At 35.3% G+C, this 21320-nt stretch overlaps 2 protein-coding genes across 3 annotated transcripts; both read right to left on the bottom strand.

The window, feature by feature from the left end:
• Positions 1-2632: 2632 nt before the first annotated feature.
• Positions 2633-10975, bottom strand: LOC111710990 (uncharacterized). Of its 2 annotated transcripts, XR_002767164.1 has the most exons (10): positions 10886-10975; positions 8103-9513; positions 6778-7839; positions 6325-6396; positions 5887-6012; positions 5203-5343; positions 4788-5093; positions 4166-4243; positions 3083-3421; positions 2633-3026 (listed from the first exon to the last, which is right to left on the bottom strand). XR_002767164.1 is itself a non-coding variant. In XM_023485201.1 (9 exons), the coding sequence occupies exons 1-9, from the start codon at positions 10906-10908 to the stop codon at positions 3263-3265; spliced, it is 3378 nt and encodes a 1125-aa protein (XP_023340969.1). In that variant the 5' UTR covers positions 10909-10975; the 3' UTR covers positions 3027-3262. The 2 variants fall into 2 exon arrangements, 1 of the variants encoding a protein (XP_023340969.1); XM_023485201.1 differs by lacking the exon at positions 2633-3026 and having other exon boundaries at positions 3027-3421.
• LOC111710998 (cytochrome b-c1 complex subunit 6, mitochondrial) lies at positions 10918-12531 on the bottom strand. The gene is made up of 3 exons (XM_023485213.1): positions 12424-12531; positions 11467-11544; positions 10918-11118 (listed from the first exon to the last, which is right to left on the bottom strand). Exons 1-3 carry the CDS (start codon positions 12490-12492, stop codon positions 10984-10986), a joined length of 282 nt encoding a protein of 93 aa, XP_023340981.1. The 5' UTR covers positions 12493-12531; the 3' UTR covers positions 10918-10983.
• Between the last annotated feature and the right edge of the window lie 8789 nt (positions 12532-21320).

Genomic DNA, 21320 nt, shown 5'->3' with positions numbered 1-21320 from the left:
GTTCTAGTAAAAAATATTCATTTATCTATGATTATTAATTGTTTTAGTTTATTTTAAACATCTAGACCAATATGACTGGAAGATGTTACACCCCCCGCCCCCTCCAAAAAAATAATCCTGATTCTTTCCCTTGCAATCTAAAATGGTGTGACACATTTGAAACCCAGTTGTTCCACATTTAAAAGTCCTTGACTCCTACATTATTGTAACTAGATAGAAGCCGACAATTTTTCATTCTGGCATCGAACCCCTTTCATTCTTTCCCTAAGCAATGTCATGATATCTGAGTTAACTTAAATAATATTCATATATCTAAGGGGGGAATTATGAGACATAAATACTTGTGGATTTTCACAATAGATTTGTACAGTTATTAAAACTTATCAAATCGAGAAAAGAACAAAATAATCTTCGCCTTAGAATAGCACTGGCGTTGGTGTTTCATATGACCATTTAAATAATGCCAGATTCACAACAATAACCTTTACTTGAACCTGTGTCTGTACAATTAGTTTAATAATGTGGAAGATATTGACGTTTTTCAAGCTTAAATAGATTCGAAAAGTTTACTCCATTGTTTTTGCTTGAAGAAATCTGCGAATCACTATAATGGAGAGAACCAACAACTGAAAATAATAATAAATGAGAAATATTGCTAATTCCTTCACTTTTGAATTTTGATCAGATAAAAAGCTATAAGGATACCGTTGTGAATCGAACTTTCCACTCTATAATTAAACAAATCCCGTCTACAGTCATAGAGAATAGAATATATAGAGAGGAATTAAAAGAATCTCTCGGTATGATTTTTTTCAGTCCCTTTCAGCCTGAAAGGGAGTTCAAAGTGTACAAATCATGTGAATGTTCACAAATCATATGCAGTAGAGTACATTAATACAGTATGTTCCCTAGACTATCCATTTAAATTTCGAATTTTTTAAACTGTTAAATAAACTTTATAATGAATTAGGTGAATAAAAACATCATTTGATTTATAGTTATAACGGAAAATCATCGTTTGTCAAGTGGAAGGCATAGAGTCTATGTGAAATGATCATTGGTCAATCATGAAACCAGCCTATTTCATAATTTGGTTTTCTTTTAACAATAATTTTAGATTTTCTATAAAATGATATTTCAGGGCCCAACAGGTTATATAGCATAAATATGTGAAGTACACCTGCAGTATGGAAACAGTACAACAAAATGGCCGTTTTACACATTTTTCTAGTAAATTCCTCTCTATATATTCTATTCTCTATGTCTACAGTACAGTACAGTACAGTACGGGGTACCGCACAAGATTATTTATTCTCAATTATAATAATTTGTGCACTAAGAAAAGATCGACACTATATTTACTTGGGCACTGAGCACTACGAACACTGCGGTACAATGTGTACGACATTGCTAGTCTGACTTTTTGCTCTAGGGCGTGTTAATTTTTTTTACTGAGCATAATCTTATAAATTTATTTGTTCAATGTATCAAAAAGATAATTATAGTAGTCACATAATTTACAAGAAAGTCATTAAATCATGAATAATGCGACTTGTAAAACAACCAAAAAGGTGAACCAAGTTTTTCATTAAAAAATCAGACTAACCAGAGTTCTTTAAGTGTTCCAAAAAAGATTTCAAATTAAAAGTGGATACCAGTTGATGATCGATTGAACAAACGATCCTTTCGACTAACCTTCAACAGGACGATTGTCCAAATGATCGGATCTCTATAAAGATGATACCTGAGGCCGAATTTAAAGAATTTGAGCCGCGGTTTAAATAGTAGGTTCCCCTTAAATTCAAAGTTTAAAGATTTAAGCCGGCTTGAAACCGGTTTTTGGCGGATTTGAGCCGCGGCTGAAATTCATTAAATTCGGGTTCTGGGTGCATAATTTCTTTTTTATTAAGATCATTTGGACAACAGAACTAAATTTGTCAATGCGACTGATGTTAGTCCAACCAATAAAGCATAAAAAAATATCGAACTGTTCAAATTATCCGTTTCTTACATATATTTAATCTTCTCCAGATTTCTTTCTCTAGTTTCCGGTTATTATCTGGAGATATTTGGGATTCAATTTCCTCAAGAGCTAATACAAAACTATTCTCCAGTTCCCTCCAAGTTCAGATAAGCATTCATTGTAATCTATCTATCTATTTAAGTAAGTGAGAAATAATGTAAAATTTAAAAATAATTCAAAATATTCACGAATTAAAATTTGCAAAACTAAGATTTACACAGGGATCAGGGATGTATATTTTCTTTAAAACACTATCAACCTTCCCCCCCCCCTTTAAAAAGATTGTGAACATGTTTTAAGGGTTAATTTGAAAATAAATAAATTTTAAGGACGAGTGTCAGATCTTCCAGTTTTTTTCCTGGGCATCAAAAATCGTACCCGTAGTTCAATGCTTGAAAAAATACAACTAGATAGGCATTTATATACTTTTCTTGTAAAAGTAGACACTGTTTCCCCCGTCCCCTCTCATAAGTTTATAACTTAAGAAAAATCCAAAAATCCCACGCATTTAGAACTGTTGTTAGAAAACTTTCAATCGCGACTAACGGTTTAGTTAACAGATATTTAAAATGTGTGTGCATAAATATATTATATATATATATAAATGAATATGTATAAATAGTGTATTTCCAATATCACAGACAATTTGAAATTTTCAACAGAATAAATTTTAAATATGAAACACAAAAGAGTAAATACTGTGGTCCAAACTTTATAAGTAAGGACCTCTATAAGCAAGACAAAAACTAAAAATAATAAATCACACTCTTCACTATATTACGAAACATAAAATATCTTGGGATATATACTCTCGACTAATTTTTAAGATCCAGAATTTAAAAACTGACTGAAGGGAATGCTGTAAGGAACCCACTATTTCAAGAGGGGCAACCCACTCAACAAATGGTGGGTTACTTAAAATTGATTCTTCAGTTCCTTAAGCAAGGTTTTTGATTATAGATTCTCTGATTATTTATCTCCGGGTTCATTCAGATCCTCCGAGCTCTGATTATTCCATCTCTGGGTTCATCCAGATGGAAGACTCCGGAACCCCGGAACAAAGGTTTGTGATTATAAATTCTCTGATTATTCCATCTCAGAGTTCATCCAGATGGATGACTCCGGATCCTCGAAGCTAGGTTTGTGATTATAGATGTTCGGATTATTCCATCTAAGAGTTCATCCAGATGGATGACTCCGGATCCTCGGAGCAAGGTTTGTGATTATAAATTCACTTGATTATTCCATCTCTGAGTTCATCCAGATGGATGTCTCCGGATCCTCGGAGCTAGGTTTACAGGACGGATTGCCGGAGTTTCTCCGTCTCAAGGTTGGGTCTCCGAGGTTCTCCTTGTCATTATTATGATGGGTTGAAACATGAACCAGGAACAACTTCTCCTAAAAATAAAGAAATTTCCATCAGCTTGTTACAACTGTAAGTATATATGGTTGAAAGATTTATCAACTAGCACGATTTTTAACGATTTTATAAGAAAATATAAACCCCCGAGGCCGAATTTTAAGAATTTGAGCCGCAGCTCAAAATGGTTAATTCCACTAAAAATGTATTGCATGTATTGCAAGATTTAAGTCGGCGCTCAATTGAAACCGGTTTTTGAAAGATTTAAGCCGCGGCTCAAATTCATTAAATTCGGACACTGGAGAACTTAAACGGTTTGGTTTTCTTCATATGACATGTAGAACAAATTTCTATTCTATGGTGAATCACAAGACATGAAAGATTTAGAGCCTGAGGCAACAAATCATGTATTTATTTATATTTATGGATGAATTTGATTTCAAACTTTAATCAAAATTTAAAAATATCAAAGCATCAAATGTATTTGAAGTGTATTATGCTAAATGACTGAATCTAGTAAAATTTTTTATAAGACGAAAATTAAATTTAGCAACACGGAATTTCCTAGGCGTAAAACGTTTTGATTTCAGGTCATAACTTTTTTTAACCGTTTCCATAAAGTTATTGATGCGTATCTAATGGATTTATTTTGACAATTGAATTTTTTAAAAGCGCCTTTCAATGCGTCCCAAAATAAAGTTTTCTATTAGGAGGTACCCGGTACAGTAATTATCAGAATTAACTCCCTGAACGTAGAATTCCACCATTGTAGTATAAGGTACCTGAAGTGTAGCATAACTACAGTCTCTGCATTGGAACAATTCCCCTCCCTTCTCTGGATGCTTCTTTCGTAGATGAACCTAAATATAACAGAAAATTCAGGACGATTCCAGTTCTCATCAGGGTTTCAAACTTTTTTCCAGATTTTCTATTCACAGGACTCCATCTGTGAACAAAGTCGAAAATAAAAATTGTAGACGAAATATGTAGAAAAAAAGAAAATTCCTATTTTTTATAATTCTACCTACTATCTAGATTTAAATAACTAGCGGAAACCCCGTGGATAAGATAAAGGAACGAATATTTCTAACATGAGACTCGATCGGTCGGTTAAGGTAACCCTCAGTGATAAGTCATCGTGCCCGGCTTTATGTACAATACATTGTACATTGTACAAACATTATACAATTTACGATTATGGACAGACATAAAGTAACCAATTACTTGCCTCCAACTTTAAAATTCTTTTAACACTTCAAAATTCTTTTTGCCAAAGATTTGTTTATGTACAGTGTACGCTGTACATTGTACTTAGTATAATAAATAAAGATAAAAATTCTAAGGGCTTACATCATCACATTGTAAAAGTATACAGATAACATGACATAATTATCAATATTCTACCTTGTACCCTGAGGACTGTATAGCGGAGTAAGGACAGTAAGGACATCTATACGGTTTCTCTCCGGAGTGTCGGAGCATATGTCTCCTGAGAGAGTTGTGATCACTCGTCCTGTACTTGCATTCCTTACACAAGTATGGTTTATCTCCCGTGTGAGATCTCATGTGTAGTTTCAAGGAGGAGTTGGAGAATGCTGCGTGTCCACAGTGCATACAGAGCCAGGGTTTTCGACCTTCATGAACCCTCTCCTTGTGGAACTTTAACTCACGCTGGGAGGACATACATTTGTGGCAGATATCACATTTAAACTAGAAAAAAAGATAGATTTCTATTAATATCTCAAAATTTAATTTAAAAGAAAAGTTAAAAAGGGAGAATGTAAATAAATCTATCTCAACCATGGATAATATTTGGTACCTTGGTGTGAACATTTTTTATCTTCTCTCCGTCTATACCGATTTTATGAACAGTTTTCATGTGTTCCTTCAACTGCTTATCATTCTTCACTGCTCTACCACAATCAGGACAAAGGAACGGTTTCTCATCAACGTGAGATACCTGCAAAAGTTTTCGACATTTTCATAAATCAAGACAACATTTCATGCTCCCTGTGATTTTTTATTTGTCTCCGTTATTATGCATTACATAATTTGGACAAACCAATTTTTAATTCGTTATGACTTAATTGGTGAGAAACATTGACAATTGACAATCAAACTACTAGAAGCTTGAACTTGTGTTATGAGTCTCAGGATGAAGGATCAAGCATTGATCTCCATCTAATGCAGACCTAGGGATTATTTTTCCCTCTTCAATATCCCGTGGTGGATAACTTTAAATGAAGGATCAAGCCTTTATCCTCAAATTAAAAGTGTCTACATGGGATATCGAGATCAAGCGTTGAAAATTAACAATACCCCACATTTTGCTCCAACCTCCAAATATTTTATTATCCTTTGCCTGTTATACAAGTAAAATACCACTTTAAACAGTAAATAGTAAACTGACTTATACAGTCAAGTAGTTTTCTTTACGAAATGTGGACTTCGTAAATACAAAATATATTACTTGCTCGATTCAAATTTGCATGTTTAGGATTACCTTGTGACGCTCCATGACAGTAGAAGTGAAGCTTTTATACTCGCAATGCTCGCAAGAAAGCAGTTCCATATCTATTCCATGATCCCGCCACAGATGCAGGGAACATTTATGCCAACTAGAGAACTCCTACAACCAAGAACCTTCAATACGTGGGGAAACAGGAAACTGAAGCCATTTTAGTTTTTTAAATTGACAATTTACATTTTTAAATGGACTGTAGTAAGCGTAATTTCAAGTGACTCTCCATGCATGGATGCCATTGTCCGATTTACAACAGTACCTTTAAAAGCTTTGTCTGATCAAGTATGAATTAAACATCAACGTTTTTATTTCTTTAAACTCTTTATTTTCATTTGTAGTTTCTCTGCATAAGTAACTTGCGCGCATTTCTTGCTTATGTAGCAACTTAGGGGATATAAGGAAGAATTTGAAGGTTCCCTGACAACACTCGGTACAAGTATAGAATTCACCACGGTGGGCGACACGGTGATGTTCTAGCTTCTCAGGATCCTAGATAGAGTAGAAATATTTCAAATATTTTTGTTTTTTTCCACAATGTATTTTAAGAGTTTATTTAGCTGAATTTGGGAAGTTAAATGATTTGCAGGAAAAGATAAATGGGAAAAAAGTATCAAAAACTTGGCCTTTAGATGTCAAATTTTTCATTTTCTTCTTAAAAACTATAAACCCCCTGGTATTTGGTAAAAACTGCTTACGGAGAGAACAACCACTCAACCCCACCCGGAGGCACAGACTGTTGGCAAAATCTTTGCTTTGAACAAAACCTGTAAACTTAGATAAAGTTGAAAAGAACTAAACTGTAAATCGCTGATGGCCTGTTAAAATTAAAAGAGAAAAAACTCAATGAATTCTTGAAAATATTTTAGTTACCTTTAGTCTAACAGCACAATTCTCTATCCCACACTCTTCTCCCATCAATTGATCACTTAAGACTAGGTTAGGATTAATCTTCTTTACCCAAGATAAACCGAAGCTCCGGGATCCTTTCGGTCTCCCGATCTTAGTTCGTACACACCGGTCCTTCTTCTCTCCGAACCAGGAACCATGGTCGGCTCCAGTCGGAACTGAATCTCCTTTTAGAACCAAGTTCACGTATTCAGATGCCTTCATATCAAACTCATCTTGGTTATCCTCATCATCCTCCTCCTGAAGTCCGTCAACATCGATCTCCTCCTCTGTAAGTTCCTCCCTGGATAGTTTAGGTTTAGCTCCGGAGGATCGTATTCTTAGTTCCCCCTGGGAGTCAACATACGCTTCGTAACTGTGCTGTCGGCTTTTTCTCCTTTCATCCCGTAACCTCTCCTTCTCATCCCGGATAATTTTGGACGTTTTAATCTTTCTGTGAGAATTCTCTTTTCCGAACCTTGACAGTGCCTCGGATTCTGAAACCATGTGATCCTCTGTCAAGTGAACCTTAAAAGATCTTTCAGATGAGAATAGATTTGCGCACATAGGACAGTTGAGCTTTATTCCCTCTCGCTGTGCCACCTTTATCCAACTATTCTCATCCTCTAGATCAAGATGTCCCATACTGTCTTCATGATCATCCAGGAGATGAAGTTCAACCCCCTCAGCTGTAGTACTCAGATACCCGCAGAGTATACACTTATAAACAGACATCTGTTCTATATAGTTGTTCAGGGCCGGATGGATTCGTTCATGCTCACTTGATTCTCTAGGTTTGACAGGAAACTGGAGTGAGACGGAACTCAGGGTAACATTCTCCATATCCCCAGCAGTTCCAACCAGAGATTCAACGCTCAAGGCAGGATTTAAAACTGGTCTGAAACTTAGTGTGGGGGCGCTGATAACGTGCCCGGTTGTGTACGCGGATTTAGACAAATAGTTTTGGTGGATTACAGCATTTGGTTGAACCAGGTGACTGGAGACTAGGGAACCAGGATCAGAAACAGGAGCTAGTAGAGTTCCATTCTAGAAAATAAATCTATATAATAAAGCTCTTCCTTCATATATTTGTATTGTATATATTGTATATGTTAGCTAAAGCAGGCCAAACGGCTGGACCGAATGGGTTGAAATTTCTCGAGAAAACCCATGGGTACCCGGGGGATAACATAGGCTAAAAAAATATTTTTTTTTCATCAAAATTCGATTTATTTTTCCCACAGGCAACGCCGGGCACTTCAGCTAGTGTGTAATAAAATGATAAGATCTTTAAAAATTATAAATCTTACCGAAGTTTGAGATGTGAGAAGTGTAGCTTGAGCAGCAGAGACTGGAGTAATTAACGTTGCTTGTGTCCCATCCGAGTTGATAATCAAGGTTTGCTCGTTCTTTCCGATTCCCTCCGTCTGGTTCAGATAAACATCAGGGTTCGTCTCTTTCCCAGGGTTCGAGCCCTCACTGATAAAGATAGTCGAAGGAATCGAATTTTTAGTCGACGTGTTGAGAAATATAGTTGGTTCCGGTTTAGTAACAGAACTAATGGTTCCTGAAGGATTGATAATCAAGGTTGGGCTACTGGATACAGAAACTAGAGACGGACAGGATGAACTAAGGATAAATGTATCAGATTTAGAAGGTTGGGATTGGTTAACAATTATCCCCTGCTCCGTACTAGTTGCAGTCAGTGTACCCATATTATTTTCCTCTGTAAGAAAGGTGAGTAATCTTCTCTTCTTCTTTGGATGTATCATAGAGGAGGAGTAGGAGTCGTATCCTCCGGTCAGGATAGCGTTGTTCTGCTCCGAGGATACGGAGGAGGGGCACTGCAGGCTTCTAACAGAGGAGGTTAGACTAGGTACAGCGGAGACACAGGATATCCGGGTAGTAGCAGGAGCTTGAAGGTTGGTTATACAAGTTATATGCTGGGTGGTGACTGCAGGAATTAAGCAGGTTATCTGCTGGGAGGAAACTGGGTTTAACGTGGTGATACAAGGAGCAGTCAGGTTGACAGGAAGGATCTTATCCGTCCCAGACATATCCAGCACACGCAGGTTCTTCTCTATGGTGTTGTGGTGGGTGGTCAGCATGGAGAGGGAATTTGAGACCCTAGCTCCTCCGTTTGCGTCCATAACAATGTAACTCTTAATCTTGTCTTGTGACGAGACCGGGAGATTGCTCAGATCCTGACTTTGCTCCGTGAAGGTTAGGACGGAGTTTAATTCAATCTGCGGAGAATATCTCGGCATTGAAGATAGGTCTGCTGGAGAAACTGCTCCAAGAGGGATGTGATTTAATGCTCCGATGGCATATTTGGGACCTGAACTTCGGACCTCCATGTCTTCGTAACCACCAGGATACGCCGCACCCTGCTTGCCCTCATGGAGGAAGTTTAATGTCTTTGAATCTGCGGAGAGAGTAAGGTTTAGATCCGGGAGAGAACTTGTTATATTCGGAGAGAGAGGGTTGAAGGGTGAGGGAGATGGGGTTGGAGTGTAAGGTAAAGCTGGGGTTGGAGAACATGATCCGTTTCTACCAACCCGTATCCGTCCTGACTCCAAACCTGTCTGTGTTGAGGAGAGAAGATGCTTCTGCATCTGTAGAGTAACTGGAGATATTGGACCAATACTAGATCCAAGAAAAGAGGAAGGATCCTGAGACCCATCAAGGGACAGAGATTTTGTCAGATGATCTGATTCCATCCTGAAGAAATAACATTTTTAAGAAAGAGAAGAATGTTCGAAATAAACCAAATAAACTAGTTATGGGAATTCCAACGTTCAAACCTACTTCCCATCAGGCCAGTTCGGCAGGGGTGCATTTCCTTACTTTCCCCAAATAAAAACTTGACCAAACAGGGAAGAGAAATAAAAAAGTGAAGTGAAATCAAAAAGGGTGAAAGCAAAGAGGAAATTAACGAATAATTTTCCTGAAAAATGGAGTTTTAATCTTTTGAAGTTTTGTTACTTCATACAGTGATGTTGGTTTTATTTACCCCCTGCTGTTTGCACACCTCCGGAGCGCAAATGCGGAGGATTAACAAAAAAAGGACAATAACTTTGTAACAGGGGGGGGGGGGGGGAGAAATCAACTTTAAGTAAAAATGAACCCCCTGTTTTTCATCTTTTTGGAAACAAATTAGAAGGAAAGAGTAAAATATGAGAAATAGAATTAACAACTAACAGCTTATAGGGAGTTTTCGCGAAAAATGAAAGGGGGTATACGGTGCAAAAAAATCGCTTTTGATCGCTACTAATCTTACTTCTTTCTGTTGCGTCTATAAGGAGTAAATTATTAAAAACGACTTTTACTGAAGAACGTAGCGTCCATACAAATTCAGAAAGTTTCAATATACGACTAGTATCATAAAATAATCAATTTAATTTCAAACAAATCATTCAGAGTCATAGATTATTTTTCGACGCATTCGTCTATAGTTAATATTTCATAATATTTGTTATTTGTTTTATATAAAATGCACTCAAAACGCTTTTTTCCCGCTAGGTGTCTCTGCCACGTGTAATTATTCAAAGCATCGAGAGCATTAAGCGGCCAACTATTTCGGCGTTTTAAGTGCATTGCATACAAAACGAATGAAATAAATTATGAAATGCTAAATATATACGAATGCGTCGAAAAATAATTGATTATATGTTATAATATCTGAATGATTTTTTTGAAATTAAATTGATCCGAGTTGAATATTGCAACTTTCTGAATTTGTGTGGACGCTACGCTCTTCAGCATAACTTGATAAGTCGTTTGTAACAATTTTCTCCGTATAGACGCAACAGATAGAAGTAAGATTAGAAGCGATCAAAAGCGATTATTTATCGCCGTAAGCCTATAACACTTTTAATTTATCTTGCTCAATATTGAAAATATTGTAAATGCAAGCTTAGAATGAAGACACAGTGATAAGGATTTTTAACTCAGAGTTTACGAAAGTATCTTTTTTTAAAAAACGCGGAACCTTTTACGCTACCTCCTGAAGAGGAAAAGGGATATACGAAGAGGGAAAAAATATAACAAGAATATACACCCCTGACTTTCAGTAAAATAGGTTTATTTTTACCTGTTAATCGAACATATTTTCATTCATTTCAATCTGAAATAAATAAATCTATTATTATACAAGGATGACTAATTTTATGACAGGATGAATAAAAGGGTTTATTTAACGTGATGGAAAATCTGAGGAGCAGCACAGTGGTCAACACAATGGTAGAAATCTAGAACCTCTTCGAAACATGTCTCCGAGGTCTTGGTTTTGCTGATCACTCTCTCATTACACTCGTCCAAGCGCGCCTGAACAACAATATATCTCATATTCAAATGTTTTTAAATGCGGAAGTCACTTGAAATGAAAATGATCAGTTTTCATTTTTCAAAGTTATCACCAATTATTTATCTATTTCATACTAGATCAGATATTTGTGAATCGGATGGAGGGTCACACAAAATAACGCTTACAGTCCATTTAAACAGGAAAAGTGTCCGCCCTAGCCTTGTGATCAAAGATTGGTCCGTCCAAGTATACGCTTTATGGACCACCCCCCCAACACTCACAAAATTCATAGGAAGGGGGGGGGGGGGTCGAAAAATCGCTAAACTGGGAAAATACCAAAGTGTAACCCTCTGTGTTTCTGTTCTCACCTTGGCAGTTGAACAGGTAGTTTCTGCGCAGTTCTCCTTCACGTTGGCAACAGGGTCAACCAGGTCCTCCTCATCCTCCTTGTAGATAGGTAGATATAGATTGATAGACAGATGGGTAGATTGATATATATAGACATAAATGGATAGATAAGATATAGATACGATAGATATAGATAGTTAGATGTAGATAGATATAACTAGATAATAGATATGGACAGATATAGATAGATAGATAGAAATTGATAGACATAGACATAGATAGATAAGACAGGTAGATACATAAATAGATAACGCTTTAATTTACTTCTAAATCATTTAAATAGAACGTGATTATGATATCTAGTCGTTTTTTAAAAATAATTTATTCAATCTCGCATTTTACTCACACTGATCTTGTGCATAAAAAGTTTCTACTTTGTTCCGAGGCAAACATTTCATACCGGAGAAGCAGGTTTCCCTTTTTATTTCGGAAATTTTAATAAAAAACGCACATTTTTATGAAACTTAAGTTGAATAAATTTATATATGTCTTTGTGTTATCATTTGGGAAATTATTTTGATATGATAAAACAAGACAGTTACATAAAAAGATAATTTCTCATTATCAGCAGTGCTTAGGATCCAATACATTTTGTTGCGGATCCGTTGGATCCCGATCCAGGGCATGAACTTTAATATAGGTTTTTCTAACTTTTAAAACAAATGCAAAGCTTTAATTATCTCTTATTCGCACATTCCTCAGAGAACACTAGATGTACCATTTGTTTTAAAATTTTGGTAATTTCCTGATATAATTGGTCATGCGGCCGAAGCGCTCCGCCCCTGGACTGTCCTAGCGCTCGGTCCAGAAATTGTACAAAATAGAAAGGAAGGGGTTTCTAGAAATATACCAAGATATATTTAAATTCTATGCTAAGCCCATAAGATTTTTAAATCTGGAAAAACTACTAGACTAACCGGTTCCTCCTCCTGCTGGCCTTCCTCTGCCTTAACACGAGGAATAAATTCTTTCACCTCTGAGAGCATCTTTATTCTGAATCTGAAATACAGGACTTCATTTCACAAATTCAATATTCATTAACATATTGTTTTCCCCCTTGTTTCTTAGACACCAGATAAGACCAAGATAGTCAGTAAGGTATCGCAACGAAGCTTGCGAACGAATGAAAGGTCGGTCCGGTACGAGGAAGATTGGTACCCTCTGACGTCTTATTCCAGTACCTGTGGACGGAGCAGAGGAGAGCGCATTACGGGCGTTGTGTCGTAGGTATGGTACAGGATTCCAAATCGTATGATACCCTATTCCAGTACCCATGGTCAAGACTAAACCGGGATTGAGATGGATTCAAAATCCTTTTCCACCTCTCCCATTCCTCCAATTCGATAAGAAATGTCAGTTAGAAATCTCATAGATAGAAATTGATAGACATAGACATAGATAGATAAGACAGGTAGATACATAAATAGATAACGCTTTAATTTACTTCTAAATCATTTAAATAGAACGTGATTATGATATCTAGTCGTTTTTTAAAAATAATTTATTCAATCTCGCATTTTACTCACACTGATCTTGTGCATAAAAAGTTTCTACTTTGTTCCGAGGCAAACATTTCATACCGGAAAAGCAGGTTTCCCTTTTTATTTCGGAAATTTTAATAAAAAACGCACATTTTTATGAAACTTAAGTTGAATAAATTTATATATGTCTTTGTGTTATCATTTGGGAAATTATTTTGATATGATAAAACAAGACAGTTACATAAAAAGATAATTTCTCATTATCAGCAGTGCTTAGGATCCAATACATTTTGTTGCGGATCCGTTGGATCCCGATCCAGGGCATGAACTTTAATATAGGTTTTTCTAACTTTTAAAACAAATGCAAAGCTTTAATTATCTCTTATTCGCACATTCCTCAGAGAACACTAGATGTACCATTTGTTTTAAAATTTTGGTAATTTCCTGATATAATTGGTCATGCGGCCGAAGCGCTCCGCCCCTGGACTGTCCTAGCGCTCGGTCCAGAAATTGTACAAAATNGCCCATCACAAATATAAAACAACTTACTGCCCATCACAAATATAAAACAACTTACTGCCCATCACAAATATAAAACAACTTACTGCCCATCACAAATATAAAACAACTTACTGCCCATCACAAATATAAAACAACTTACTGCCCATCACAAATATAAAACAACTTACTGCCCATCACAAATATAAAACAACTTACTGCCCATCACAAATATAAAACAACTTACTGCCCATCACAAATATAAAACAACTTACTGCCCATCACAAATATAAAACAACTTACTGCCCATCACAAATATAAAACAACTTACTGCCCATCACAAATATAAAACAACTTACTGCCCATCACAAATATAAAACACTTTATTTTCTTTCTTTGAAAACACTTAAAAAGTTTCTACAGTCGTAAAATACAAGGAAGTGCAAGCTATGAAAATATAAAGTTATAAGAATAAAACATCAAGCTTTATCAATATCAATTTTAATATATAGTATTAACCCCTCTCTGTTAAAGCACATTTTGTGTTATAGAGAAAGATTTCACTGTATACTCATTTAGCGGAATTAAACAGTAAAATCATAATACGTCGATCCTTTATTGCACATGACTCATTCATTAATTATAACTCCTATTATTAAAGAACTATTAAAAAGAACACATTTTTCTATTTTTCAATTTATAACTGGAAATATTTCCTTTTCTCATACTTGCGCGTATATAATCAAAACTAGAGGAGCTACGAGGTCACAAATTCAACCGGATAATGTCGCATGTATTTGATTTTCTCCTTCTGTCTAGTTTGCATGCATTGCAATGCAGATTCCATACATAACTTGTTTGTATATATTTACGCTTAACAATTACCTATTTTTATTTCTGTAGTTTTCAGATTAAAAATAAAGTTTTGTAGCTGAAATACAATTTTCATCCCTTTCCCCTCCTTCACTCCCTTTACTCCATTAAACCCAATTAAGGAAAATTATGTTTTTTTGAAATTAAAAGAAAAATTCCCGATATTACTTAATGCTTCCGAGAACACGTGTATTAATATGATTTAATATAATTTCTGATATACATATTCTAATATACATTTCATATTTCACTTTGAAGTTGCTCACAGAAAAATACTACAATTTTGTTCTTTATATCTAACTATCTGTCATGAAATATCTATATATAAAGTTGTAATCTCTGTTTGTCTGTTTGTTTATTTGTCCGATCATAACTCAGGAACACCTTGACCGACTGATCTCAAATTTTGATTGGAGAACTATGAAGAACCACGGGAATGTTCTTAGCTTGAATTTCAGATTCTAAATTGAGTGGGTCGGTTTTAATTGCGAAAATTTTGTTTCCCGGTAAAATCGACCAAGTGCGGGTAAACGGCGGAAGTAACTACGAGTAACCTGGACAGTCCTGTGTTCCCAAGCTATAGAATTGTAAACCATTAACCTCTATACCCCCCTGAGTGAAATTAGGGGGGGGGGGTACACCCCCCTGGATTTTTACAAATCATTTCTCATTTAAAGTATAGTTTTTATTCATTCTTCTATATAAATAATGAAGTTTACTTGAAAGTGACAACATTATGAAAATAAATCTTCAGATATCAATTATCATGTTCCTAGATATTAAATCCTGCAAAATTAGCATGAATCAGGAATCATTACCTACAAAAAGAGAAAGAATAATAGCAGAAAAAAAAAATAATTCTTCCTCCCTAAGACTAACATGGTTGATATGTTATGTTAAATTGCTATATTGTTTTGGTTTTGCTTAGATACNGTGAAAGTTAGTAAATTGTTCTCTCACGAGTTGCGCACAAAATTTCCCGGCTTCTAATTGGCTGTGCAGAGCACTTTTATTTTCTGTAGAATATCCCAGTTTATTTCAAGTGTGTATTGTTTGTAATTCCATTTTCCTGTTTAATGGTTTATATCCGAACTATATAAATTGTTTCTTTTTCTCATCCCTTCCCTGGAGATACTAGTGTAGCGGTGGATATAATTTATATAATATCTATCTAACTATATATATATATATATACTTTGCTTGTATTTCGTCTGTCTGTGTGTTTGTTGTTTCCAATAAACGTCAAAATGGCTGAACTGATGGGGCCCAAATTTTGTAGTGGGACCTCACATGACCCCAGGGTAGGTTTATGTATGATAAAATTTCAAAAATTAGCCTTCAAAAAAATTCGATTTTCATTAAATTTTGAAAAACCACGAAAATCTTTTCTTCATATTGAGTTTAAAATGTTATGTAACCTTACTACCATTTTTACAGCTAAAGCTACTATTTCATCTATTATCTTAAGCCATTATTATATTTTGTAAGAAATATGTAACACTTTCAGGTTAAAAAAATCTCATTTATGTTATTAATCATAACTTCTTCTATTGAAGAGCTATTGATAAGAACAAAAATGTTATGAATTTCTAGAATGCAACAGGATAAACTTGCTTTTATCATAATGTGAATAAAATCAAAACTAGAGAAGCTACGAGGTCACCAAGTTTTACCAGTAATGTCGTATTAATCTGACCTTCTCCTGAGTTCAGCGTGGTATATCTTTTTATTGAAGTTCACATTTTTAGATAAAGTTTCCATATTAAGTATTTGTAAGAAAGGAACAATAAATAGTAAATACTCTAGTTCTAGTTCTTAAATAAATACAGTTTCAGGTTTAAAGTTTCAATATTAAGTATTTGTAAGAAAGGAACAATAAATAGTAAATACTCTAGTTCTAGTTCTTAAATAAATACAGTTTCAGGTTTAAAGTTTTCCATTTAAGTTTGTCCTTGTAACCGGCACTAAAATCCCTTCAATCTACGTAATGGCCAGGGAAAAGAAGGAAATCTATAAAAGTTTAATTTGAAAGGAAATTTTAGTTTAGTGAATCCGATTTATCTTCTCTTTAATTCTGCAGTTTAAGCAAGTTGATTAGATTGACATTGCATTTATTTAATCGATACGGTTTTAAAGTCATCAAAGCTTTTTTATCAAGAGAAATAAATTACATTTTTTGCAAAATAATATTTGAAAAAATTAGATTTTTTGCAAAAAACGAATTTTAGTAGAAATTCTAAATCAGAAGTAAAGCAAAGCGGTGTAGCAGTGATCCGTAGAGAGTTCTTGAATAATTGGTGGACACTTTTAAAAACTATCTACTTAACTACGTATTTTTGATGTTTTTAATGATTTTAAAAGGGTTTTTTTCTACAATTTTGAATTTATTGGAAAATCGTTGTTTGGTCAGATGTTAAGTAGCAAAAATATGTTATATATATAAATAAATTATAGTATTATATATGAATGAAATATATGATTACATATGAATGAAATATATGATTACAATGAATGAAATATATGATTATAAATGAATGAAATATATGATTATACATGAATGAAATATATGATTATAATGAATGAAATATATGATTATATATGAATGAAATATATGATTATATAGAATGCAACATATGATTATAATGAATGAAATATGTGATAATAATGAATGAAATATATGATTATATATGAATGAAATTCATGATTATAAATGAATGAAATATATGATTATAATGAATGGTAGTCATGGAATTCCTTCCAACAGGATTCCTCCCACGGGACTCCTCCCAACAGGATTTCTCCCAAACGGGATTCCTCCCATGGGATTCCTCCCACACAGGATTCCTCCCACACGGGATTCCTCCCATGGGATTCCTCACACACAGGATTCCTCCCACATAGGATTCCTCCCACACTGAATTCCTCCCACATGGGATTCCTCCACACAGGATTCCTCCCACATGGGATTCCTCCCACACAGGATTCCTCCCACATGGGATTCCTCCCACACAGGATTCCTCCCACACAGGATTCCTCCCACACAGGGTTCCTCCCACACAGGATTCCTCCCACATGGAATTCCTCCCACAGTTGTTAACTAAGGATCCACATCTGATAAGATCCCTGCATTTGATTATATTATAGTGATCATATATTCAAATGTTTCAAGATTTAAGCCGGCGCTTAATTTAAACCGGGTTTTGGCAGATTTAAACCGCGGCTCAAATTCTTTAAATTCCATCTCAGGTTGCTCTGTACCTCGAATGTCCGTATTAATAGAACCAACTCGAGATCATAGAGCTTCTGCTTATACCTTAGCTGCTCCAAGGCCCCTGCAGTAACTCTGTTTATAGATCCAGCTGGAGAATAAAGAGCGTCCTCTGATATCCGTAGTAATGCTGAGGATTCCGAGTATGTGTATTCATGTTGAAGGATGGGAAGGAGGCTGGCATCCTCCTCAGTCATCAAGGTAAGATACGTCATCCTGAGATCTGTCAATGAAGTTCAAGTCCCCAGGCCTTAATGGGATAAACGGAGCTGAGCTCTAACATCTATCCTGTATAAGATCCTGGAGCGTACTGCCCCTATTCTCCAGGTTCTCTAATCAGCATAGATTCAGAGGGGTTTTTGTATCTAGTCATATTCTAAATACTACACCATGCTTTAAATACTACAAAATCAATGCAAGGTACAAATGAAAAAATTTTTGTAAATGAAAAGATTATCTGAATATATGTATTTTGTCTATTCTCACCATGAAACATAAGACAAATGCATTTTAAGAGGAGTATTGTGACAAAAACCAGTCACCCCCCCCCCTGACCCCTAAAATAGATGGGTTTTGAAATGGGAAAGGGGTATGGAATTTAAAGGTTAGTAGAGATGAGAAAGAGATGGAAAAAAGAGAAGCAGAGATGGGAGAGAAAGAGATGAGAAGGAGAGGAAAGAGATGAAAAGATGGGAATTGGAAAGAAAAAGATGAGGAGATGGGAAGAATATAAAGAAATTGGAAGATGGGAAAATTGGAACGAGATAAGGGAAGAGGGTAAAGAAATAAAGGAAGATGGAAAGAAAAGCTAAGACTAGAGAAAAAGAAGATGGGAAGGAGAGAAAGAGATTGGGCGATGGGAGTGAGAGAAGGGAGGAGGGTAAAGAAAGAAAGGGGATAGGAAGATGAAGTTAAGACCAAAGAAATTATGGGGCAAGGGGAAGGATCAAAATGGATGCGAGATGGGAATGGGAAAAGGACGGACAATAAACAGAAGGTTGTCTATAGTTTTTCAAGGTAAAGTTAGGTAAGTATAAGTGTGAGTTCCTAGAAAAAGCATGATATGGGAGAGAAGGTATTATTAGGTAGGGGGGGAGGGGGAGGGTAATTGTGGTCAATCGGGCATTCAGCTGACATTATAAAAATAACGTATTCTGTATGTATTAATGATGACGGATTTATGTGAGTGATTGCTGGGGAAAGAAAGGAACAATTCTATATTAACCCTTTATAAGGTATTCAACCTTTACAGAGGTTTCATATTTTATTGAACAAGTCACAAGTACCAGGCCGACTTTTAACTGCAGCTGTATAGTACACATACCACTCTGGGCCGTAGTAAATTTGAATTCGAACAGGACCTGCCCAGTTTGTACCGGCCTGCCAGATAACAGCGTGTACTGACCCGATCGGCGGTCCTATGGTACAGTTCGTCGCCCTAACCAGGCTAGCATATGACAGGGGTCAATTTTCTTGGCATAGTCCCGTCGGAGGGCTAACTATGACAACTCCCATGGCGCGTTCAGACTTTTTGCAGCACCTGGCCTAATCCTAGGCCTATTTGACCGACCCCACTGGCTTAGTCCACCGTGATACAGACTATATTAGGACAAACGGGACACTATCTCCTTTTTGTGAAATTTATGTGATTATATTGAACAAAGTGTTTTGATTTTTTTTTCTGGTGGTATCCGAATTTTCTGTTGGTATCCCGATTTTCTGGTGGTTTCCCAATTTAAGACAATGACCTCAAAAAACAACACCAAGGATATTGAAAATATAAATAAAGAAATTGAGTATTCGCCAGAAACTTTGATTTTCTAATCCCGATGTCTTTAATACCAAATGTCGTAGACCTTAAATATCTTAAGATATACATTTTCTTATTTCCAATAATCTAAGTTTTAATTTTTAAATATCGAAAGTTTACATTATCAGGTTGCAAAAATATAAGGGTTGAAAAATTTGCGTTTGAGGCAAAGACTTAATTCCTTCAACATTTGATTTCAGTTATTTTAATTGTTGATATCTACCAATAATACAAATAATTTAAATGAGGAAATCTGCAAATGTTTTTAGTTAACTTGTTTTTACAGTATTTATCTCATATATAATGTTTAAAGAACAAATGTGCGTAAAAAAATGGAAAAATTAATGCAATAAAGAATATTTAAAAAACTTTAAGTAATTATGAATAAAATTGCCTTGTCGTATAAAAATTCCGCGAAAGTTCAAATTTTGTGTGGAAAGAAGAAAAATTTGCAGCTTAAATATTTAAATTGAAAGGAAAAAGGGACGCGAAGCATACAAAAGCCTAGTAGAAAAAATAACATTCCTCTATAAATGCAGTGAGTAGCCAAATACTAGAGAATAAATGCTTCCTGTTTACTGAATGGAATATTGAGTTCTCTCTTGAGATTGAATAGAGTTGAGTACTGAGTCTAGTATTGGTTGATTGATTGATTGATTAATTCCCCTACGGTTGAGGTCTTTTCTATGTATTTACTCTTCAATTATAATAACTTTATTTTCCTTCACCCCATGAAATCAATCAAAAAAAAGGGAAAAAGGTGAAGGACATGAAGGGTATTAGGAAAATCAAAGGGGAAAGAAATGGAGGTTATGGTCTATAGAGAGAAAGTAAACAAGAAGAAAGGGAATAAAGTGTATAGGGAGAATGGAAACAAGAAACAAATAGAAGAAATGGATGGTGTGGAACGAAAGGTGACAAAAAGATAAGGGGAAGGAAATAGTGGAAATAGGAAGGAAGGAAACAAAAAAGAGGAAAGGAACTTAGAGGATCGGGGGGAAAGGGGAGAAAGAAACAATAGGGAAGGGAAAGGTAGGTGGGGAAGTATGGGAGAAAGGAACGGAAAAATGAGGGTATGGGAAGAAAGGAAAAAAAGAGAAATCGGAAGGCAATGAAACCTGAAGCTTTGGGGAATATGGAAAGAAATAGGAAAAAGTAGTGGAAGGGAAAGAAAATTACAAAAAAGAAAGAAAAAAAATGAATAAGAATTAAAGTAGGAATTGACAGGAAAGAGAAGAAATGTAAGAGGATGGAAAGAAAAGGACAGACATGGGGGTTCACTGGGATAAACTAGGTGGGCGGAACTTGGAAAATAAGACAAGAAAAAATCGTTTAATCATCATCATTTCACGCAGCCTGACAGTCTAACACTTTTATTGTAAACTAGAAATATAAATATTTAATAAAAAGTATCTTTTAGTTTGTAGTTGAGGGTTCAGTCAACAGTAGTATAGTGATATAGTTACTACAGTTTATAATTGGTGGTACAGTTACATATTGATATAGTTACTACAGTTTATAGTTGGGGGGTACAGTGATATATTGATATAGTTACTACAGTTTATAGTTGGTGGTACAGTGATATATTGATATAGTTACTACAGTTTATAGTTGGTGGTGCAGTAGTATATTGATATAGTTACTACAGTTTATAGTTGGGGGTACAGTGATATATTGATATAGTTACTACAGTTTATAGTTTGGTGGTACAGTGATATATTGATATAGTTACTACAGTTAATAGTTGGTGGTACAGTAGCATATTGATATAGTTACTACAGTTTTTAGTTAATTGGGGGTACAGTAGTATATTGATATAGTTACTACAGTTTATAGTTGGTGGTACAGTGATATATTGATATAGTTACTACAGTTTATAGTTGG

The sequence above is a fragment of the Eurytemora carolleeae genome, unplaced genomic scaffold (genome assembly GCF_000591075.1).
Source record: "Eurytemora carolleeae unplaced genomic scaffold, Eaff_2.0 scaffold610, whole genome shotgun sequence".
Lineage (NCBI taxonomy): Eukaryota > Metazoa > Arthropoda > Copepoda > Calanoida > Temoridae > Eurytemora > Eurytemora carolleeae.
Note: the sequence above shows the minus strand (reverse complement) of the source record. Positions and strands in the feature narration are given on the sequence as shown.